At 40.3% G+C, this 22,760-nt stretch overlaps 8 protein-coding genes across 11 annotated transcripts; 4 read left to right on the top strand and 4 right to left on the bottom strand.

Annotated features, from left to right (window-relative positions):
- Positions 1–66: 66 nt before the first annotated feature.
- LOC117563364 (carbohydrate sulfotransferase 5) lies at positions 67–2,445 on the bottom strand. Its single transcript, XM_034241662.2, is given in 5 exon segments — positions 67–416; positions 485–664; positions 726–913; positions 916–1,320; positions 2,425–2,445. Coding segments are annotated over 5 exon segments (1,128 nt in total). The 3' UTR covers positions 67–82.
- Positions 1,419–8,407, bottom strand: LOC117563362 (coiled-coil domain-containing protein 102A). Of its 4 annotated transcripts, XM_034241657.2 has the most exons (10): positions 8,136–8,407; positions 7,998–8,068; positions 7,876–7,915; positions 7,290–7,810; positions 7,111–7,234; positions 6,968–7,047; positions 6,571–6,907; positions 3,423–3,589; positions 2,642–3,302; positions 1,419–2,528 (listed from the first exon to the last, which is right to left on the bottom strand). In XM_034241657.2, the coding sequence occupies exons 1-10, from the start codon at positions 8,271–8,273 to the stop codon at positions 2,520–2,522; spliced, it is 2,148 nt and encodes a 715-aa protein (XP_034097548.1). In that variant the 5' UTR covers positions 8,274–8,407; the 3' UTR covers positions 1,419–2,519. The 4 variants fall into 4 exon arrangements, with proteins under 4 accessions (XP_034097548.1, XP_034097549.1, XP_034097550.2 ...); XM_034241658.2 differs by lacking the exon at positions 2,642–3,302 and having other exon boundaries at positions 8,136–8,402; XM_034241659.2 differs by lacking the exons at positions 1,419–2,528; positions 2,642–3,302; positions 3,423–3,589 and adding an exon at positions 6,320–6,508 and having other exon boundaries at positions 8,136–8,403.
- Positions 4,244–6,298, top strand: LOC117563363 (glutaryl-CoA dehydrogenase, mitochondrial). Its single transcript, XM_034241661.2, has 2 exons — positions 4,244–4,807; positions 5,344–6,298. The coding sequence occupies exons 1-2, from the start codon at positions 4,345–4,347 to the stop codon at positions 6,135–6,137; spliced, it is 1,257 nt and encodes a 418-aa protein (XP_034097552.2). The 5' UTR covers positions 4,244–4,344; the 3' UTR covers positions 6,138–6,298.
- A 211-nt stretch (positions 8,408–8,618) lies between the features above and the next one.
- On the top strand, positions 8,619–9,359 carry LOC117563367 (PHD finger-like domain-containing protein 5A). Its single transcript, XM_034241666.2, has 4 exons — positions 8,619–8,769; positions 8,842–9,032; positions 9,096–9,181; positions 9,245–9,359. Exons 1-4 carry the CDS (start codon positions 8,718–8,720, stop codon positions 9,249–9,251), a joined length of 336 nt encoding a protein of 111 aa, XP_034097557.1. The 5' UTR covers positions 8,619–8,717; the 3' UTR covers positions 9,252–9,359.
- Positions 9,273–10,382, bottom strand: LOC117563366 (coatomer subunit epsilon). Its single transcript, XM_034241665.2, has one exon. It carries the CDS (start codon positions 10,285–10,287, stop codon positions 9,367–9,369), a length of 921 nt encoding a protein of 306 aa, XP_034097556.1. The 5' UTR covers positions 10,288–10,382; the 3' UTR covers positions 9,273–9,366.
- A 399-nt stretch (positions 10,383–10,781) lies between these two features.
- LOC117563365 (kynurenine formamidase) lies at positions 10,782–12,133 on the top strand. The gene is made up of 2 exons (XM_034241664.2): positions 10,782–11,000; positions 11,064–12,133. The coding sequence occupies exons 1-2, from the start codon at positions 10,868–10,870 to the stop codon at positions 11,894–11,896; spliced, it is 966 nt and encodes a 321-aa protein (XP_034097555.1). The 5' UTR covers positions 10,782–10,867; the 3' UTR covers positions 11,897–12,133.
- A 230-nt stretch (positions 12,134–12,363) lies between these two features.
- On the bottom strand, positions 12,364–18,152 carry LOC117563642 (daxx-like protein). Its single transcript, XM_052002385.1, has 5 exons — positions 17,904–18,152; positions 17,022–17,221; positions 13,852–16,640; positions 13,612–13,792; positions 12,364–13,552 (listed from the first exon to the last, which is right to left on the bottom strand). Exons 1-5 carry the CDS (start codon positions 17,949–17,951, stop codon positions 12,787–12,789), a joined length of 3,984 nt encoding a protein of 1,327 aa, XP_051858345.1. The 5' UTR covers positions 17,952–18,152; the 3' UTR covers positions 12,364–12,786.
- Positions 18,153–18,932: 780 nt separating this feature from the next.
- Positions 18,933–22,712, top strand: LOC117563959 (protein transport protein Sec61 subunit alpha). Its single transcript, XM_034242535.2, is given in 5 exon segments — positions 18,933–19,103; positions 19,344–19,411; positions 20,661–21,176; positions 21,178–21,753; positions 21,827–22,712. Coding segments are annotated over 5 exon segments (1,431 nt in total). The 5' UTR covers positions 18,933–19,096; the 3' UTR covers positions 22,091–22,712.
- Positions 22,713–22,760: the final 48 nt, after the last annotated feature.

Here is a 22,760-nt window from a genome sequence, read left to right as displayed (position 1 = left end):
AGCATTAACACACACACGTTAATAATTTAATTGAGGCTATTATTATCACATAGTCACAAAATCAAATAGTGGTATATGTATTTTATTTTAGATTTGGCTTCAGAAATATAGGCATCGTTTTTAAGGCTACAAATGTGCCGCTACTACTATTCGCAATTTGAGCTATTGGATTATATCCCCATAGATTCATAGCCTCTTCGCAGACATTTTCTATTTTTTCCACATCCTGCGGCAAAAGTGTATCCATCCATTCCATGGGTCGTTCGAAAAGTAACGAATTTGTTTTCTCCAATCCAACACTACTTAACTTTAACTTAAACTTGTCTTCAGTAGTCTTCATGGGTAATCCATAGAAATCGAAGATCTTTTTTAAGCCGCTTGAAGGGTCCATCGCCAATTCTTCATAGCGGATGATACTAAAAATTCAAATAAATTATATTTACCAACGAGTAAAATATTATTTTTTACGCCTAGGAGCACAAACCTAAATCGATCTGGATAATCGTGAAGTAACTGCTCAGCGATCGAATAATCATCAACCATACTTGCACACAGATCATTTGGCTGAGAACACTCAGGCTTACCAGAGCACCAAGCTCGATTACTACGCGAAGCCATTGTTCCACGTGGATCACGTATCAGGAGTAGAATGCGAAGGTTGAGACTACGAGATGCATATCAAAAAACTATTCTAATACTCTAACATATAACTATTTACTACGTACTCTTTTCTCCGCAGCAAAACCGACAAGTACTTTAGTCCCAAGTTATACACCGACATATTGATAAATGGGAAAATCCTACAAATGTTTGCCATAATTTCGGGATTCCAACACACTTCCGAAGTATAAGCCACACATGTTTTCCACTGCATTCCGTAAAAATTCTTAAACGAAGGTGTTTTCATCCAGCGGCCAACATAGGTAATGAGTTATTATAGTCGCAATTGTAAAGGGATACCAATTCATTGAGAGCCCGTTCGATTCTACTCTTTTGTGTAATCCGATTTCTATATGCAATAAGCGGCGAAAAGTGGTGATAATTGCCCGGCTGACGAGTAAGGTAGTCCAGTAATTTGAGTGCTCCAGATCCTCTAAATGAAACCAGCATAGATCGTACCGGTTTACCACCTGTCTCCAAACTATATTTGCTCAAGTCGCCCAAGTGTCGTGTCTGCTGAGCGAGCATCGATCGGGACATAGCAACTGGATTGGGCATTAGCATTGGTAATATAACGAATACAAATAGTGCATATATCAAATAAATGGCAATGCAAACGCCAGTAAATTTCGTGCCCCGATTCACCATATTTAAAGAAATCTGTTTTCATTCAATACTGATAATTTTGTTGCAAATTTATAAAAATGTAATTGCTTCCGCTTACTCCGTTTCTATTCAAGTCAGCATCAAACAATTGATTATGATTAGCGTTTAATTTATTTGTAACATACCAAAAGTGATAGGCATATGTAATTTGTATATTAAGTATGTATATAAGTATTGTTAATAGTTTATCCATATTAATTAGAATTAAAGTATTAATAGAATACTAATATTGCTATAAATTAATACATTATGTTTTTTGTATTAAATATTCTTAACAGTTCGAATTTACAATATTCCCTTAACAGCAGTTGCGAACCTTGGCAAGAAGTCTAGAACTTCTAGACTAGAAAGAAGATGCCGAAAACTTGACAACATCGATAGAGGCACAAGCGTACGTATTTTGATTCACTTCCCCCAGGGAAATCAAAGAAATTATCTACTCAAGTTTAAACATTTCCACACAAAATTCGCAACTTTTCAAAGAGTATATTGAAGTCAGCTATAAAGTCAATCTCATCAAGGTTGTTTTAATATCTGGCACTATCTTTGTAAATGTAATTATTTATTCAAAATTGTAACCTGTATTTTACGCCCATTATTTTACGTATAGAAGAATGAATTTCTATTTGTGCTAAGTTTATGCATGTTAGCCGAGATTAAGGAGATCTCTGGCCATCTAAAATTTAATAATTCGGCGTACTCGAAGTATAGAAATGGGTAACTAACATGCAGTGAAATGTTTGCGAAGTCTGATTAATACAAGTTCTAGCGCTTTGATCCTATTAATTAATGCTCCCACAGGAAACCAATCTATATATCCATATATTTAGACAGACAATTGTAAAAATCAGCCAGAAATACATATATCAAAATCTATGAAAGAAACTTAATGCCATTTCTAATGTAATCTTGGTCGTTGTACTTCAGGGATCTACTTAGAATATGACGTATTTCGAAGTAAATGTATGCTATTAATCTTCATATAAATATGTTCTATATACGAAAGAATTAAGGAACAAAGAACTTCTGCTTCAAATTGCTTGAGAACAATAGCCAAAGGGCTATGATTGGAAAAGTTAATACTAATATATTTAATACCATAAACTGCAATCGAAGCATCTTGAAATTTGTTGTTCGATCAATCGCTATTCCCTTCCGTTTCATCGTCCAGCAGCAAACTTGTCGAGCCATAGCTACGGAGTCTGTAAGCAATAAATCGCGAGATTACTTAAAGGCGACAAAAGAGTATACAAAATAATTTAAGCAAAATGAAAATTTCAAGAACCAAAGTTAGTAATGCAAGGTTAGAGCTCACCTCGTCATCGGATACCTTTAGACCATCTAAATTAATACTATTGCGAGCATAGCCAGCAGCTGTCTGCTCCTTATCGTGTGCCTCATACAGCTGCCTATTGATATCATCCTTATTCGATGCCGTTGTGTTGCCGCCACTATTTGTCATACATTTGAGCGGCAAGGCGAGATTAGCTCGATTTCCGCTGCTGCTGTTGCTGCCAGCGCTATTGTAGCGTCCGGCCGACGAACGCTGTTGCCTTTGATGGTGCTGATGATGATGCTGCCCATGGGGATTATCAAACTTCTGCTTGGCTCGCTCAAATTCCAAATTACGCGACTTTGCCTCAAAGATGTTCTCCTCGAAATGCGATGTCTTGGCATCAAAATAAGCCGCCGCAGCCGCTGCTGCTGCTGCTGTTGCCGCGGCAGCTGCTGCCGCATTGCTCTGCTGTTGCTGCAACAGCGTGCGCTCCGTGTGACTGGAACGCTTGACCGCTGCTGCATGATGAGCTGACACCGAATCGCTGCCATTGTGGGAGCTACGCAAACCCGCCTGAGTATCGTCAAAGATCTGACGCAGATCATTGATGTTGGGCAGACAATCATTGGGCAACTCGACAGCAATCTTATTACGCAACTGCACTCCACCCAAACCACGCAGTTGTGGACTTGGTGCACGTCTTTTCATTGTGTTTTAGTATTTAACATTAGGTTAAGTTATTGGGATTAGCAAAGCCAGCACCATTATTAGCATGTTAGTTGGCAGTTAGTTGAAGTAGACTTTATGGTATGACGCTCACCTGTTTTGCAGATGTTGTATTTGCACCTGAAGCCCCTCAGTTTGACCCACTAACTCATCATTGCTGCGCTGTAAGCGTCGCACTTGGTTAACTGCCGAGTCCAACTCATCCTCGGCACCAGCCAATTCACGTTTGAGCTCCTCAACGCGTTGTCGAAGTCGTTTTACCTTGAAAATTACAAATTTAAAATGTGAGTTAAAGTGTTTTGAGTGATTAGTTTAGGTTGTAGGGTATGGTAATTGTCTTTTAGAAAACAGTTAAGTTTTTCCACAAAAATTGTATGATATTATGATGCATTTATTATTATTTTATTCATTACAAATCAAGTCAATTCAAAAAAGTGTCTGCGACAATTTGACATTCCATTCATCAACCCAGTCCAAAGTAATTTAAACAAACTCTGAACAAATAAAATCAATAAATGTTAAAGTCTTCAAAATATATATATCCTTAATGAATATAGTAGATCTTAGATCTGTTTGATACTTAAAAACTATAGCATTTCCTTGACCAAAATAAGCTTGATTGGGGCAGCTATCTTTAATTATGTATGGGTTGGCTCATTTAAGTACATAATTGCCATAATGTGATACCAGCGGCAATCTTCACTTGTAATCAGAAGTAACTTTCAGTTTCCGTTGTTATCAGAATCTCTAAATCAATGCTTCGAGATAAGGCTACAATTTAGTAGCTTGCGATTAACACAAAACTCACAGAAGCAGTTCGACAAAACAACAAAGTCGCAAGAGAGAAAAAAGTGAAAAGAGAGCACGCTAATCAAACGCTAGCAAGAAAAGCTTTTGTTTTGCTTGAAGCTTTCTTCAGTCTCTCGACATAATTCAGACGCGACTGTCGTGTGCGTGTGTGAGAGAAGAGTGCGGCCGACTGGAAAATTTCATAATAAAGTTAAACAGAAAGGAAAATGATTGCACAAAATATTATCACAAAGTTGCGTCCCTGCGTTAGCCGCTTGGCGAGCACTAAAGCGAGTAGTGCACCCAAATTCAACTGGCAGGATCCGCTCAACTTGGAGAGTCAGCTGACCGAAGAGGAAATTGCCATTCGCGATGCCTTCCGCGGCTATTGCCAATCGGAATTGTTGCCGCGCGTCACTTTGGCCAATCGCAATGAGCAGTTCGATAAGAAGATTATGGAGGAAATTGGCAGCCTCGGTGTCTTGGGCTGCACACTCCAAGGCTACGGTTGTGCTGGCGTCTCCAGTGTTGCATATGGTCTGCTGACCCGCGAAGTGGAACGTGTGGATTCTGCATACCGATCTGCAGTCAGTGTACAAAGCTCACTTGCCATGGGCGCCATATACGACTATGGATCCGACGAGCAAAAGCAAAAATATTTGCCCAGCATGGCCCAGGGCAAATTGATAGGTAAAAAAAACATAGAATCTACAGATTTACATCTCCACTCACATTAATCATTCGACAGGCAATAGCGATCACCTAACAACACTTTATTTTTAGCATAATTTAAAAGATTTTGCTACTATCAGCAAGTTAAAAAATTTGATAAGATTGAGATTAAAAAGCAATGGGGGGCGGGTGCCCATAACAACAAAATGCAGTAAACAAGTCGCAAAACTTGTGCTGGAAGATTAAAGAGAGCCGAGAAATTATTAGCATCAGATGACAGCAAACAATTTTTTGCCAGAGCTTTTGCAAAAAGCTTGCTTGTCTCATTCGCTCTCTTCGGCAAGTGAGCGCTTTATGTTAGGTGTTTTGTGAGCGGAAAAAAACAAGAAAGAGTATGACACAACAAAAAATCGATCGTTAGAAACGAAACTGCAATACTCTTCCAAGGCCTATTCTATGTTAATCCTAATCAAATTTTATTAACTAACAACAAAACTTTAAAACATCTAATTAATTCAAAGACATTTAATATCATTTTATCATTTTACTTACAGGTGCATTCGGACTGACTGAACCCAACCATGGCAGCGATCCCGGTGGCATGGAAACCCGCGCCAAATACGACAGCAAGACCAAGACATACATACTGAACGGATCCAAAACTTGGATCACCAGTGCACCCATTGCCGATGTCATTATTGTTTGGGCCAAGTGTGAAGATGGCAAGCTGCGTGGATTCATTGTGGATCGCAAGCTCTCTGCCAAGGGTTTGGATACACCCAAGATTGAGGGCAAATTCTCTTTGCGAGCTTCACCAACTGGCATGATCCTGATGGATGATGTGCATGTGCCTGAGGAGCAGTTGCTGCCAAATGCCCTGGGATTCAGTGGACCCTTCAACTGCCTGAACAATGCTCGTTACGGCATCGCGTGGGGCGCCTTGGGTGCAGCTGAGGCCTGTGTGGCGATCGGCCGTCAATATACCCTGGATCGCAAGCAATTCGGACGACCATTGGCCGCAAATCAGCTGATACAAAAGAAACTAGCAGATGCCACCACAGAGATTGCCCTTGGACTTCAGTCGTGTTTACATGTAGGTCGCCTTAAGGATCGCAAGCTTCACACACCCGAAATGATTTCATTGCTGAAGCGGAATAATGCGGGTAAATCGCTGGAGATTGCTCGGCATATGAGGGACATGCTGGGCGGCAATGGCATCAGTGATGAGTATCATGTCATAAGGCATGTGATGAATCTTGAATCAGTTAATACCTACGAGGGAACTCATGATATTCATGCTTTGATCTTGGGACGTGCTATCACTGGATTGGCAGCATTTGCCAATTAAGCAAACAAATTGGATTTACGAAATCGGTTCAACGAAACATTGCATTTGTTTCTAGTTTTAAAATGTAGCTAGCAAAACAAAATCCTATTAAATGTTAATTAATTTTCAAGCAAAGACTATAATCATTAATGAAAATAAAACTCTTTTAATATTTGATTTTTAAAACAGGATTCTAGAAATTTAGCCATGAAAGTAATTGTTTAAATTCGAGCGTATGTGATTGAAAATTAATGAAGAACCAGTAATAGTATGTCAAGCAGTTTTTGCTGCAGTGCAGTCATAATGTAAACTTTAATTACTTGATATTTGTTTTATCAACTGAACTGAACTGATGTATTCTTAAGATCTTGACATCTCATATATGCTGTCAACTTTTCTTAAGAGTCAAAACAAGATTCTTATTCTTAATAAGTTGTAGTGTATTTGGACTCACCTCCGCCTCATATTGTTCCGCCCGTCGCACTGCATGACCCAGTTCAGTGTTTGTTTCGGCCAGCAGTTTCTTGAGTTTGGCATGCGACATTTTGACCTCGCTGATTTCCTTATTTCTCTCAGACAACTCCTGCTGCAGCGCACGCAACTCCACATCGTTGGCTTGCATGGGACGACACTTTCGATCAGAGCGTTCCTGATAGTCACGAAGTTCAGCGCGCAACTTTTTATTGTCGCGCTCCAGCGCCAACTTCTCAGATTCCAAACGTTCCCGCTTGCCCCATTCCGAAGCGTTCTCGGCCTGTAAATGTTCCAGTTCTGTGCGTAGTTCACTAAGACTGCAAATGGATGGGGATTAATTAGCTGTTGAGCACCTGAAATCGACGAAAGTTTCATACCGACGCTCCAGATTTTCACGCGCAGCAATTTCTTCTTGGAGCGAGTTGTTGACAATACGCATCTCGGCGCGATGTTGCTCCTGTTAATCATTACAATACATATCAATTAAATGTAACATTTAAAACGAGAGTTCGTTGCTCACCTGGAGTGTAAGCAGCTCACGAACTGCCTCCTGTTTGGCCGAACGTAGCTCTTCCTGCCGTCCACGCACATCCTGCAGTTCCAGAGCCAGTTTCTCTATGCTCTTGTGTAGTTCGTGTTTTTCACTGCAATATGATTAATTTATAATAACTATAATTAAATTCTATACTAAGGACCCACTCTCGCTCTGCCTGCAGAGTCTTTTGAGCCTCATCCAAGCGCAACTGGAGCATGGATATCTTTTGCAGCAGATAATCCTCATCGAAATCATCCTTGGATAGTTGTTGTATCAAACGCTTTTCCTCGGCAGCTGCCGCTTCATCCAGTTCGCTTAAATGTTTGGGCATGGCGCCCTTTAGGGCAAACTCTTCAATGTCTAAATCTTTGACATCATTGGGTAGCTTAGTGACCAAACCATCTTCACTATTGACATTCTTCAAGCCATCTGACGAAATGTCTGGTGAACAATTGGCATCACGTCCATTGGCTTCGGCATCTTCATTAGTATCGGCGCGATGAAATTGTCCGGCATGTTTCATCATCAGGGAGTGCACATTTTCCATTTCCTTTTTAAGCTGCGTTATCTGCAGCTCCAGATCATTTTTCTCACGTTTTAGCGAATGTGCCTCCTTCATGGCGACGTCCAGTTTAATGTTTAATTGCTTAGATTCCTCGCGAGCCTTGTTACGCTCGTTGCGAACCTGTTAATAAATAACAGACTATGTTATCACACGTATTGATTAAACGCTTGCCATGGCAACCTTACCTTACTCCACTTCTCGCGCCAGTTGGCAGTGCAATCCGACCTGCAAGAGAGTTCACAGTTAATCAAAAGCCGGTTCTAAGGATGCAAGCAATCTTCTCTCCTCCCTCGTAATATAAACTTACCACCACTTCATGGTCTTCTCCATCTGTGCGGCTCTGGCCCGTGCCTCATGCAACTCCCGTTGTCGCTGGGACTGTAGCATATTAAATTTAGTTAATTATCTTATATTTTCTTTGCAGTTATTTTGTTATATTACTCACCTCACGCGCCTCCCACTCTGTTTCGCCGTAGCCACCGCCAGCGACGCCCACGCAAACAGCAGCATCGTTGTTGGGCAACCGTCTGCCCGCTTGGGCAGCGGATGCACTCTGTGTCGTTGACGACGTCACTTGCGACATTTTGCGGCTCGTGCACTTCACTAGTTTATATTATTTTCTTATTTTCAGTTAGTTTATATGAATTGCATTTTGCTTTATGCACTTTTCGATAAAGTTGTATACAGAAAATGAAGAAAACAGATGTTTGGTTAATGTGACCATACAGTTTAGTTTTTAGTTTTTTGCACTTTTTCCATATTAAATTATACATGATAAAATACTTTGATATTAAATTTAATTTAAGTTATTAAATTACCGACACTTATTGAATTTTTTTTAATTTAAAGAAGAATTTTTGAATTGCAAAAACAAAAACATGGCGGCAAAAAGATTCTTTATCGGGGCTAGGATTTTTGTTTTATGAAATTACGGCCACATTGAACCTAACAATTTGTGCAAAACGTATGAAAATTGAGGATTATTGTTGTTTTCTGCTAAATTTAATAAAAGGAATACACTAATAATATGGCCAAGCATCATCCCGACTTGATTTTCTGCCGCAAACAGCCAGGCGTTGGTAAGTTACTCGAAAACCCATAAATTTCGCCATTTAAAACTGTTATTGTTTACGTTCTCTTTTCACGTGCAGCCATTGGCCGGTTGTGTGAAAAGGATGATGGAAAATGTGTAATTTGTGACTCTTATGTGCGTCCTTGTACCTTGGTGCGCATTTGTGATGAGTGCAATTATGGCTCATATCAGGGACGCTGCGTTATATGCGGTGGTCCCGGCGTTTCTGATGCCTACTACTGCAAATCCTGCACTATACAAGAGAAGGATGTAAGTGCGACCTACATTAAACATTAATCCCTCTCCATTGCTAATTAAATACCTAACTTGCAGCGCGATGGTTGTCCTAAAATTGTCAATCTGGGCAGCTCAAAGACAGACTTGTTTTACGAGCGCAAGAAATATGGTTTCAAACAAAAGTAAGCGCTCAAAATGATTACTTAATTCAATTTGTTTAACGTTTCCCCTTTCTCAATCCACAGCTATTGAAATATGGAAGACTTCCTCATCTATAATATATCTCTAATAATTCTGTATTTTGTAATTTAATGAATATAAAGTTTTATACATGAATGTAGTAATATTTTGGAAATAGAATATTCTTTTAGACGGCAAGCAATTGCTCGCTACTAGGCTCATACTCTAAGCAGAGGCGATCAAACTCGGCTGATTTCTTGTCTAGATCGGTGATGAAGTCGCTCTTTGGATGGAATTGCCTCAACTGCTCCCAGTAACGTGTGATCGTCTCGGACGACTTGCCCGTCAAGTGCGCCAGCACCAACATGTTGATCAGTGTGTCGTAATCGTTGTGTTTCTTGGTCAGCGATTCTCGCAACACAGCTTCGGCCTCCTCATAGCGTTCCAAGCCCAGATGCACAACAGCCTGTCCATTCAAAAGCGCTGGAGTTGGTTTAAACTTTTCACAGAACTCCTGATAGATGTGGAATGCATCCTGCATTTGCTCCGTGCCTTGCGCCAAGGCAACCCAAGCTTGCGCCAACTGCGTAAGCGTTGCATCATCGCTAATCTCCTGCATCTTGGCCACCAGCTGCTTAGCAAGATCGACGCGCTGCAGTCGCAACAAGCATTGAACGGACAGTGCCATTGATTCGAGATTGGTAGAGCCATGCAGAATCTTGAGAGCATTCTCAAACTGTCCATCGTAGCAGTAAACGATGGCGGTGGCAATGTGCCAAATGTTTGTCTCATCTTCCTCGCTGGCCACCTTGTCGGTGAGCTTCTCCAGCAGCTCCTCGGTGCGCGACGGCTGCTCAAATGCTTCGTGCACTAGACGCAGTGCCAATAAGGGTGTCGTGTTGTTCTCCTTGATGTCGGAGGCAATTATGCGACCCGAATCGATGGCCAAATATGACAAATACATGTAGGAAAGTAATTCAGCACCTGCGGTTCCTTGCTCCGGAAGCACAAAGTTAATCGATCCCATGAAGTTGCCAATGTAGTATTCATTGCGGGCATCGAAGAGCGATGAGTTGACATCGTCGTCGTTGTGTTGCGCTCGACTCATATTTCTTTTTTAGCAAATTAAATTGATTTTCTGTGGTAAAGCGAAATGTAAACTATAAGCTGAGTTGGCTTTTCAGTCGTAAGGTTGCCACTTAGTTTTTTTTTGGACCAGATGTTCAAATTAAAACCATGTGGCAACTTTAGAAGTTTGTTTTGATACATATTATCGATAACGAATAAACAGTTAATAGACAGTTATACAAAACACCGCAAGTATTTTTGAGTATATTAATAAATTGTGATATTTATTGAATCTGTAATACTGCGGTTATTCATTTAGATTTATATGTATTTCTTTAATTCATATAGTCTGTTTATATATAAATTGAAGAAAACATGCAAATATTAATTATTTTTTTTTAATAAATTAATAAAAGTAAACTTTTAAATAAATGGCGCCTAATAGCATGATTTAAGAGTGTAACCAAGCTGTAAGTTTAAAATAATATATATTTTTTGTTGTCCATCTTGCTGCTACTCTGATTAACATTCACTGATTGCTGCGATTTGGAAAAAGGTCGCTTTAACATCGTAGCATATTGTTGAAATTTTGCAAGCAATTAATACTGCCTGGCGTTATTATGTACAATTCTCAAGAGAAAAACATTGATTTAGTGCGGGAATATTTGCCTAGCTATAATACAGTTAGATTCCAAGATCAACCAGAACCAAATTTGGCAGTTGAACAGAATTTCGTAAATGTAATATCAAAGCGTAAGTGCAAGAGAGAGATAATCTGAATTCAGGTTTTATATGTTTTTTGTTACTTCAAAACAGAGACGGCTGATCTAGCTACAAAACCTGGCATCAAAGTTCATAATTTGCGATATGGGGGCTCAGATGATCGTCAATTGGTCGATGTTTACTATAAAGATGAAGCAACCTCTGAACCTTCGTCTCTTATCGTGTATGTGCATGGCGGCTATTGGCAAATATTAGACAAGTCCCATTCAGGCTCCATGGTAGGACCTCTGGTAGATCGTGGTTATCGAGTCGCAGTTATGGACTACAACAACTGTCCTCAAGTGACTTTGCCCCAATTGCTGGAGCAGTTTACCAGTTTTCTGCTCTGGATCTTTGACTATGCTGAGCGTACGCAAACAACGGCGATTAGCTTCGCAGGCCACTCGGCTGGTGCCCATCTTCTGGCCCAATTGTTACATATGCCTGATCTGATCACTGAGGAGCGACGTCGAAAAGTGCAAGTGGTCTTCTTTATATGCGGCGTTTATGATCTGCGGGAGCTTTGGGAGTTGGATGCGGTGAATCCCAACAATATTTTCGGCCTAGATGCCGAGAGTGTTATAGAGGTTTCCCCTATGCTCTGGCCATGGTATGCTGACGGTTCATCGTGGAGTAGTTTACGATCTCATGTGATATCGGCTGAAAATGAAAGTGTAACATTCACTGAACAGAGTCGCGTTTTCGCCAACTACTTGAAAGAAGCCGGTTTTGAAGTTACTTTCAAGGTCTTCGATAAATACGATCACTTTGATATCATTGAAGAAACAGCTAATGACGATTCGCCTATTACCAAGTATATCTTAGAAGCCTTGCAAGACACTTCACCAGAAAAAGAGAGTAGCCCCAAGGAATCGTGCCCATGCTGACCGAATTAACCTAAACATTTATTATTTAGGATCCCTGCAACTTACTATAAAATTATAAATTCTATCTGGTATGAAAAGTAAATAATTCACACAACAAACCTATTTTGTTACCGAAATGTTAATACATCGTACCTCCATATACATACATTTTACTAATTTCTTTTTAATTCAATTCAAATAATTTGAAGTATCTGCGCTAAAATTTCCTTATTATGTATCCTGCACCTTTGTAAAAAATGAAATGCAAAATCCATAACAGAAAAATGCATAAATAAATCATATTTGAAAAAACTTTAACATTACATTCTGTTTAAATCTAATTGGTAAAAACCTATTACTTTAAACCCAGCAATTTCCCTCACAATAAATAAATAATTTGAAAAGTATATAACAAATGCATTTAAATATGAAAATAAATAATTTGAAAAAAGTATAATATTTAACCTTAACAAAAAATACGTTAAAGACCTTTCAATAATTATTTTTTTCGACAGTTACAATGAACATTCTACATCTTGCACTCATTTGTGCAAATTTGTATACCTTTTAAGTGACATTTATGATTTAATTTCATTTATTTCTTATGACATTAGTGTTTTTGTAAAACACACTTATTCGTAATAGTAGTTGTATTCCGTATGTACACTATCTAAGGGTTTTTGCGCACAAAAACCAAAACTTATAGGTCACAGCATCGACAACGTGCCGTGTTACATAAAAATATTAAATTACGTAATAATACATATACGTACATATGTAATAAATGGAAAATGAAATCTACTAACGTATATAAAGTATAACAAATTGTGCGCAATATGATGATAAATAAATAAATTCTAGCTAAATCATAAACTAATACGCTGCAGTTCGAATTCAACCATAAGGAATACCTATGACTCCTCGTCTGAAATGACAATTTCAGTGTCTATCAACATCTTTTGCTGTTTGTGTTGCTGCTGTTGTTTCTGCTGCCGTGGCTGATGGGTTGCCTGCTGGGGTTTATTGTTGTTGTTGCTATTTGGAGAGACACTGGCATTTAGACTAGAGACGGACATAATCTTTAGCATGTGGGCGGTTGGTGCGTCTTTAAGCTTGCCATTAGCAATTGGCGTTGACGTTTGCGCTTGGACAGCTTCTTCAATGTCAACATTTTCATCAATTGCAAGGTTATCGATGGGCGCAGCAGTCTTGACTCTCGTTTCACTATTATCTATCACATGAGCAGCCGCGGCGTCAAGTGTCTTTGGTGCTGCATTTAGTTCCGTTTCGGACTCTGCGTCAGATACATCGCCGTTTGCCTTGAAATTGTCCACAAATGTATCGACATCCTCATCCGATTCCTCGTCATCGTCGTCGTCTTCCTCCTCATCGTCGTCACTATCACTTCCAATCTCACAGTTGCCTAGCGGCTTCTTGACTCCATTCGTCAGTTCGTTCTCCTTCTCGTTCTCGCCCACGATCTGTGCTGTTGCTGGAGTAGTTTGAGTCGCCTCGGCAGCCGCTTGAGCCGCCTGTGCGCTGGTGCAGGGTTTGTCATCATCGACAGCGGCAACGTTGCCTTGCTCGTTAGCCGCCGCTTTTTCAGCCTGTAATTGCTTCTCCTTCTGACGTGCCTCTCTCTGTTCTTCTGCACTGAGATCCTGCTCGCGTGCAAATCTGCCACACACAAAATATTAGGTTGTTGCATCATTCTGCTAGTTCCAAGTTTTACTTACTTTTCCAGAATATCACTGATTTTTGTTTGCTTCTTGTTGTTCTCGTTTAGCTTGGCCAACAGCGTGGCATCGCTTGCTGCCGGATCCTTTGCGTTTGCCGTAAAATGTGTTACGGTCTCGTAGAGATCAGTCTTGCGTCGCGCTTGCAGCAATCGACCCACTTTAACAAAGGCATCATGAGCTGCAAAGAAATTATGATTGAATTGCATATGCTATGAATGAGATTCATTTGTTGTTTACCTATGCGCTTCATTTCGAATGAAGCGAGTCCCAGATCCTTGTCCTTATTGCAGTGCTCGAGCAGCTGCAACACATCATAATAATCGGGAAATTCGTGCATGCGATTCACGAATGCCGATAGAGTCCGATTGAATTGTGGATAGGGTGAATCCTTAAATAGTATAGGTTGCTTCATCTGTCGATGGGCGCTTTTACTTTCACCGGTTAAATCACAGATTTTCTCATAGATCTGGCAGGCGCGCTTCTTGTAGCGCTCAACCTGCAGATAGCTGGAGTCATCATCGTCATTCCAATCGACGTCTGCCTCCTCCAAGGCGCTAATACGCTTCGTAATTGTGTACAATGTGCGATTGAGTTTCCTGATGCGCTCATCGGTCCGTTTGTTGCCAGTGCTGGGCGTGATCGGTGGTGCAGTTGCGTCAGCTGCTTTCACTTCAGTTGTTGCTGTTACTGTTGCTGCTGGCAACTGTGGCGGCTGTGGCTTCTCTTCAGCTAGATCCTCTTGCAGTGGCAGCACCGCTTTAGCCTTACGTCGTACTTTCAGCTCGTCGACTACGCATTTGAGATGCACATAGATCATGTCAGGCTCATTGCGTATGCGTTCCATGGCCTGCTGTAGTTGCTTGCGAAAGCCACGCGAGCGCACAAAATTCTCATGGACGCTATAATAATGCTTCATCAGCTTAATCTCTATCAAACGCTCCATGTCCTTGGACTTGTCTGTCTCACGACAAAGCTGCAACAATGACGCATATTCACTGACCAACGGTGCACGAGTTGCAGTCGTTGTTGCTGCCGATGTCGTTGTTGTTGCCGTTGCACTTGCTGGAGCTACAACATTCGGCGGCGTCTTTCGCTTCGTCGGCTCATTATCCACTTTGTCGTTGGGCGGCGTTGTTGGCGGCGATTCCACTAGCACAATTGTAGGTGACTCCAGTTCCTTTGGCTTATTCAGCTGCTGTTGCTGCTGCTGTTGTTGCTGCTGCTGTTGCTGCGCAATGTGCTTGCGCCACTCCTCATCCGATTTCTTGAGTACAGTGATGGGCTGCACACGTTTCGCTGGAGTTTTTGTCACAGGCGAAATGCTGGCACCGGGGAATGACATTTTCACGGTTGCTGTTGTTGCCGTTGTCGACGACGGTGGCGGGGTTGTTGTCGGTGTCAGTTGAGGCGTTATACTTGTTGTGGGTGGCAGATTGAGCAACAGCGGTTCATTAAGTGCTGCAGCACAATGCGGCGGTGTGGCAAGCAGACGCAATGGTGGAGTTGCACCAGCTGTTATTGACTGAATGGGTGTGCTGCTGTTGGTGTTGCTGCTGCTGCTGCTACTGTTGGTGGTGACTTGCTGCACGCTTCGCAGCGGTGTATTGCTCGCTATTGTTGGCTTCGTCTTATAGGGCAAAGTGCGTGCTGCGCTACTATTAATGCTGAGACTGATGTTAAGGTTGTTGTTGTTGGTGTTTGTTGTGCTCGTCTTGTTTAGCGGCTGTTTGCTCAGTATTGGCATTGGCGTCAGCTTTGCCAACAATGGTGGCATTTGTGTTGTATTGCCAGCAGTTACAGCATTATGCACAACTGCCGGCTGCAACGCCAAAGCTGTCTGTTGTTGCTGCTGCTGTTGTTTTTGCTTTTGCAACGCCAATGCTGTGGCAGTGTGTGCCGGCAGTGGCTGCTTTTGAGGTGCTGTTGTCGCAGCAACTTGCAATTGAGGTGACTTCTGTTGCGGTTGCTGCTGCGCTTGAGCAGTGGCTGAAGTTGCAGTTGCTGTTGTTGGTGTGATGGTCACTGTTTGTTTCTGCAAAGTGGGCAATCGCTGTTGTGCCTGCATCTGCTGCTGTTTAACCAAGTTCTTTTGCTGTTGTGCTCTTAATTGTGCCTGCGTCTTTTGCTGCAACAGCGTTGATGGCGGTTTCTGTTGCTGCATTAAAGCTTTATGCTGTGTCAAAGCTGTAAGTGGCCTCTGCGTTTGCTGCAGTTGTGGCATTTGTGGCTTTTGTTGTAGTTGTTGCTTTGGCTGCTGCTGTTGCTGCAACTGCACTTGATGCTTTGGCTGCTGCTGTTTCTGTTGCTGCTGCTTTTGCTGCTCCAATACAAGTTGATGCTTCTGTTGTTGCAGTTGCTGTTTTTGTTGTTCCAATTGTAGCTGCTGCTTTTGCTGTTGTTGTTTTTGCTGCTCCAATGGAACTTGCTGTTTCTGCTGTTGTTGCTGCAGTTGCAGTTGCTGCTTCTGTTGCTGCTGCAACAACAATGTCTGCTTCGCCTGCTGCTGTTGCTGCTGCTGCAACAACAATTGCTGCTTCGTTTGCTGCGGTTGCTGCTGCTGCAATTGCAACTGTTTCAATTGCTGCTGCTGCTGCAATGCCATTTGTTTTCCTGTTTTTTGTTGCGCTAACATGGTCATCCTTTGTGGCATTGGAGTTGCGACTTTCTGCTGCACCATCGCTGTTTTTTGCTGCTGCTGCTGTTGTTGTTGTTGCTGCTGCTGCTGGTGGGGTAGTCTTTGTTGCTGTACCTTGTTATATCCCTTCGCCAACGGCGTTAGCTGCTTGACTGTTGATGGGCTAGGCACACTGGTTATCGTGGCCAGCGTTGTTGGTGCCTTAGGCCAGACGCTGGTATTTTGAGAGACCAGTGATAATTTTAATGGCTTTCCCTTCACACTAGTGTTATTGTTACTAGTGTTATTATTGTTATTGTTCTCCACGGACGGTTTCCGACTAACGATACTGAGGCTACCATTGCTGTTGTTGTGCTTGGTTACCGTTATGCCACTGGGTAAGAGCATGGACCTGCAAAAGAAAAATACGTTAACACAAATTGATAACACAATTTCTATAACATATTATCAAAGCGTCCTCTATTAAAAGTTGTCTTAACAATTTTGAAATGATTACAAAGAATTGAACTTCATTATGATCATTAAGTTACAAATTACTGAGAACATTTCTAAATAAAATGAATTAAATTAAATAACTTAGCAAATTAATATTGTCGCTCTAATTCCATGATTTTTAATATTATCAATTTTTACTAAATCAAATTAGCTGTCTTTTAAAATGTCAGTGAGCGGCCACTCAAAAGAGTCACCGTTTATTTAAAATCTCTACGAAATGTTAATGAAAAAGTCTGTCCGCTAAATCAGTAACCACTGTAGTTGGAAACTTGTTTACTTGTAGGATCCAATTGTAGCCCTGGCACCGGCTACTGTCGCTCCAATCACAGATGCTGCTGAAGCTTTGATCGCGGGAGTCAATTGTGTTGTTGGTGTTGTAGTCGGCGCTTTTGATATTTGCAATAGTTTGGAGGGCAAAGCTTTCGATGTGGTCAATTTAGCGGGATCACGACGCGCACGCTTCGCATCAGGTGGGCCCTAAAAATATATGAGTGATAACACTTTAAAAAACGACCTGTTGGTTGTTGCTTGGTGGTGCTTGCATTTTAAATTTCATTTAAAAACAAAACAAACAAAAACACAGATGCAGCGGTGTGAGTGGCAATGGGTGTAGAGTTTACGAGCGCGCCGCCAAATGCAGTGTAGAGTTACACCTTTTGCTTGCTATGCATAGCAAATATTGTACAGCGTGTAAACAAACGCTAAATCGATAAAAATGTTTCTAATTGCGTCGCAAATTACACTCATTATCCACACAAGTACATCTTCACACACATAGACAACTGGTTTCAGTTAGAATATTTAACATTTTCAATTGTTCCATCAAGTGCAGCAGTAATTCCTGCAATCGAAGTGGCAACATTGGCAGCTATATGAATGTGTGCAAGTGTATTTGTGTCGCGATGTGTGTTGTTGGTCTTGCATTCGTGTATGTGTATGTGAGCAACAATAAAAGCAGCGCGAAAAAGACTCGTACACACAATTTGTAATATACACACACACACACACAGGCGTTCAGACACAATCGCATACATGTACATATATGTATAAGCACGCACGCCAACACTAATACGCGCACACCAATGCACAAAACCTATTAAAAATACAACTGTACTTTTCTACACCAACTAATCGTTGGCGCTGTCACTGGCGCTTTTACCTCCTCCTCCGAATCCGAGCTCGAATTCACATATATAACCGAAGTCATAGTCAAAATAGCACTTAACACTTAGATTTTATTTGATGCGTCTCTTTTTGCTAGATTTTCTTGACATTTGGATCAACACAAGCAACTATTATTGTTGCCAGCTAGTTTTTCACGCATATATTATTACGTCTGTGTCTTTTAATTTGATTTCGCCTGTGTTTGTATTGTTGCTTTGCATTTGTTTTCACAGGCTAGGTTGCTCTGCTTTTTGTAGAGTTCTACGGCACACAGTGATGCCATGTCGTTTAAAAGTGGAGAAATATCGATAGCCATATTGATGGGTTTGCAATTTTTTGAACGGCGATTTTTCATTGCAAATTATTATTATGATATTATTAATTATTATTTTTTATATATGTATACTAAATTTTAATTGTGACTAAGCCCATTTTACTTAAAAATAGATCCTAACAGCTATGACACCTGTATTGATCTAAATGTTAACGGCAAGATTTAGAAAACCGGTCACACTTTATATGATATATTTGCAAAACATAAAAAAAGGCGGTGATTTTAAACATCAAGATGTTTACACGAATTTCAGAAATTCGATCACTTATATGGAAGATTTTTTTTTACATCATTACAGAATATTCTTTGATGTGTTATTATTGGCGCTAAGATAATTCGTCGATTTGTTTAAATCAATTAGTTGGTTTAAAAAACCCTCCTGCTCAAGTGTTATCTTAACCCATCGATATAATTTAACATTAGGTCTCATATCTGCGTTAACATGACATTGAGAACTGTCAAATTTTTGTTAATATTTTGATTTAATATTCTTGAGAAATTCCAATATACATAATAATATTGTAATCGTACAATACGCAAAAGATGAAGTTTAGCTTATTTTATTGAAATAAAAAAGCCATATATACTTTCGATAAATCTGACGGGGTATTATTATTACTCTCGCAGTCAGTGTTGGAAAGTGTAAAAGAATGTGCAAATGACACGTCGTGCAGACTTCGTATATTATCGTTTTGCCCCGCATCGTTCATTCGGTTTTCGTCATTTGAAGCGGTCGTTTTGTCCGCAAAGTGTGTTCCCAACGAGGAGTAAAACTTTCTAAATTTTGAGTAGAAAGTGCAGCAATCAAATAATAAGTTTACTTCCCTGCCGATCGTTATATTAAGTCAAACACAATGGGAAGTAAGTACAACCCCCAACGAAAGTGCGAGTTTCTTTTGTGAAAATGCCGCAAACGCTCTTTACCCAATACAAAGTAGTGGCGGCGTCGGCAACACCCTCGAAAAAATACTTGCTTACGTATACAAAAAAAAGTTGAATACACTGCCGCTAATTGTGTTAAGTGCAGGCTTAAAAGCGAACGAAATTGCATTGCCTAAGCTAACAACGATCTCTTATTTGGTTTTCATTCATTATTTGCAGTTAAATTCCTTGAAGTTATTAAGCCCTTCTGCAGTATACTGCCAGAAATTGCAAAGCCCGAGCGCAAGGTATGTATGAGTAATTAACATTACAATTTATTTAGGCATAAATATTAAAGAAAAGCTAATTTAGTGATTAATAGTTTCTGTGTGTTAAAGTTTGGCGTTTACAATTTGTTTAATTTGTTCGGCCATGTGCCAGTGTTGCCAGCGCACGCGATTTTGCTTTCACTTGTCAGTCGGATGCGCCACGCAAACAATTTCGTGATTTCGTAGTAGACCACATAAACACAGAAAGACGCAGTAAATTGTTGTTGTTTTAACACACAACAATAAAAATAATTCATTTATTCTAAAGTGCTATAATTTGATAAAACGATGTGATATTCACGTTCTAAAAATTAAAAAAGTCTTAATATGTACTGATATTTTATTACTTAAATAATATTGCGTATTTTTATGAAACGATATGTACAGTTTCTTTAGGTAAAGTATTTAATACATTTTAATTACATTTTCATTCATGAAATTGAAAAGTTAAGTTCGTTTGCTACTATTCTTATCAAATACTAGTACTATTCCCTGACTACTTGTTGCCATACTACTATTTCGTACACACATTTTGACAAACACAAATGCAATACCGCATACTACGTGGAAATGTCAAACTTCGGCTCGCACGAAGCGAGCACCCGACGCTTGGCGACGTCAACTTCGGGTTTGTTGTTGACACGACCATATGATGAGCACGATAAGCAAAACTTGATTTTTTTTGTGTTGTTATTACACACGTCCACACGTAGACGCCAAAAAAGCATGTAGGTCAAAAAATTGCGGTAGTTTACAGTTTCATGACCATGATTTTAATAAATTGTTTTTATTTTAATATTTGAAATAAATTTCTGGAGTTAGGTTTTTTTTTTAAATTAAATAAATAGCTGCATTGTTTTTTTTAATCGAACTTTACGCTTTGGTTTACTTTGTGCAATTAATGGGTAATTTTTTATTTTCAAATTCGAACCTGCTTTAAAAAAAAAAATGTTTTTACGAAGTTGGCTTGTTCATTTAATGTATTTATATTTTTTTTTTTTATTCATAAACAAAAATAAGTGTTACTCAAATTTGATATTTAATTAATTTCAATTAAATAAATTAAATGTTTTTTTTTTCTTGTATGTATCTGAATTATTTATAATTTATATTTTTATGAATAATTAATTTAATAATAATTATTTTAGTGAACTTTAAATGCTCCATTGATAAGCAAAGATGAGATTTATTAAAATAAGATTTGTTTTTACTTTTCGTCTATTTGCAGATCCAATTCAGAGAAAAGGTGCTATGGACAGCAATCACTTTATTCATTTTCCTGGTGTGCTGCCAAATCCCCTTGTTCGGCATCATGAGCTCCGACTCCGCGGATCCCTTCTACTGGATTCGTGTGATTCTCGCCTCTAATCGTGGTACTCTCATGGAGTTGGGTATCTCCCCCATTGTGACATCTGGTCTGATTATGCAGCTGTTGGCTGGCGCCAAGATCATTGAGGTCGGTGATACGCCCAAGGATCGTGCGCTCTTCAACGGTGCCCAGAAGCTTTTCGGTATGGTCATCACCATTGGCCAGGCTATTGTCTATGTGATGACTGGCATGTATGGTGATCCATCGGAAATTGGCGCTGGCGTCTGCTTGCTGATCATCATTCAGTTGTTTGCCGCCGGTCTTATTGTCCTGCTGCTCGACGAACTGCTCCAGAAGGGTTATGGCCTCGGCTCTGGTATTTCCCTCTTCATTGCCACCAACATTTGCGAGACCATCGTGTGGAAGGCCTTTTCACCCTACCACTGTGACAACCGGACGCGGTACCGAATTTGAAGGCGCTGTGATTGCGCTGTTCCATCTGATGGCCACCCGCAACGACAAAGTGCGCGCCCTGCGTGAGGCTTTCTATCGCCAGAATCTGCCCAATCTGATGAACCTGTTGGCCACCATTTTGGTGTTTGCTGTGGTCATCTACTTCCAAGGTTTCCGTGTGGATTTGCCCATCAAGAGCGCCCGTTATCGCGGCCAGTACAGCAGCTATCCCATCAAGCTCTTCTACACTTCCAACATTCCCATCATTCTGCAGTCTGCGCTTGTCTCCAACTTGTACGTCATCTCCCAGATGTTGGCCGTCAAGTTCCAGGGCAACTTCTTCATTAACTTGCTCGGTGTGTGGGCCGATGTTGGTGGTGGCGGCCCAGCTCGCTCCTATCCCATTGGTGGTCTGTGCTACTATCTGTCGCCACCTGAGAGCGTTGGCCACATTCTCACCGATCCCATTCATGCGCTGCTGTACATTGTTTTCATGTTGGGCTCCTGTGCGTTCTTCTCCAAGACCTGGATCGATGTCTCTGGCAGCTCAGCCAAGGATGTAAGTCTAATCTCGACTTTCTTCAAGGGATTATTCATTACTTAATCTATTTTTCAATCGTTTCTAAATATAGGTTGCCAAGCAACTGAAGGAACAACACATGGTGATGCGTGGCCATCGTGAGAACTCAATGATTCATGAACTGAATCGTTATATCCCAACGGCCGCTGCCTTCGGTGGTCTGTGTATTGGCGCTCTGTCCGTTATGGCCGATTTCCTGGGCGCCATTGGCTCCGGCACGGGTATCCTGCTGGCTGTGACGATCATCTATCAGTACTTCGAAATCTTCGTTAAGGAGCAATCCGAAATGGGTGGCATGGGCACGCTGCTGTTCTAAGCAGTTGTACAATTGTAAAAGTTTACAACAACTACATTAACAACAAAAACACAATACTTCATCATACTTCTCACATGCCTGCTCGCTCCGCCCTTCGCCCCCTCCCATCTATGCAAATTACACGGTTCGAAAACTTCCACACAATATCGCATCATAAGGCTGTTTACTTTGCAGGCTGACATAAATATTAATTGTGTGTTTAAATACGACAAGAATCGTTTTTCTATTAGTTTGTATTCAAATGTGAGACTTTATTGCTTAAGTTCAATATTTCTTTGGATTGATTGAATTTCAATGCAATTACTTTTTTTGTTTTAACTGAGTGTAATAATATAATTTAGATTCATTGATGATTACACGTGAAATTATTAAAACAAACAATGAATAAAACATGAAAAAGAACATTAAAATCATGCAACATACAAATTGTAATAATAATAAAACGTAAATTAGATAACATTTTTTAATTACAACATATGTATTTTATAGTCAGAGACAAAAAAACATTAAGTTTGCAACTTATGGAAGTTTTGGCTTCCTTAGTTGGCGCATTGGCAATACAATATCTTTTAAACTAATGGCAGTTGGGGTAATTTTTTAAATAAAATTATGTTAAACTGGACAGCAATGGAGAAAAAGCCTTTTACTCAGCTCAGATTTGTAAATAAGT

Source organism: Drosophila albomicans, chromosome 2L (genome assembly GCF_009650485.2).
Source record: "Drosophila albomicans strain 15112-1751.03 chromosome 2L, ASM965048v2, whole genome shotgun sequence".
Taxonomy (NCBI): Eukaryota; Metazoa; Arthropoda; class Insecta; order Diptera; family Drosophilidae; genus Drosophila; species Drosophila albomicans.
This window is presented reverse-complemented; position numbering and strand designations above follow the sequence as displayed.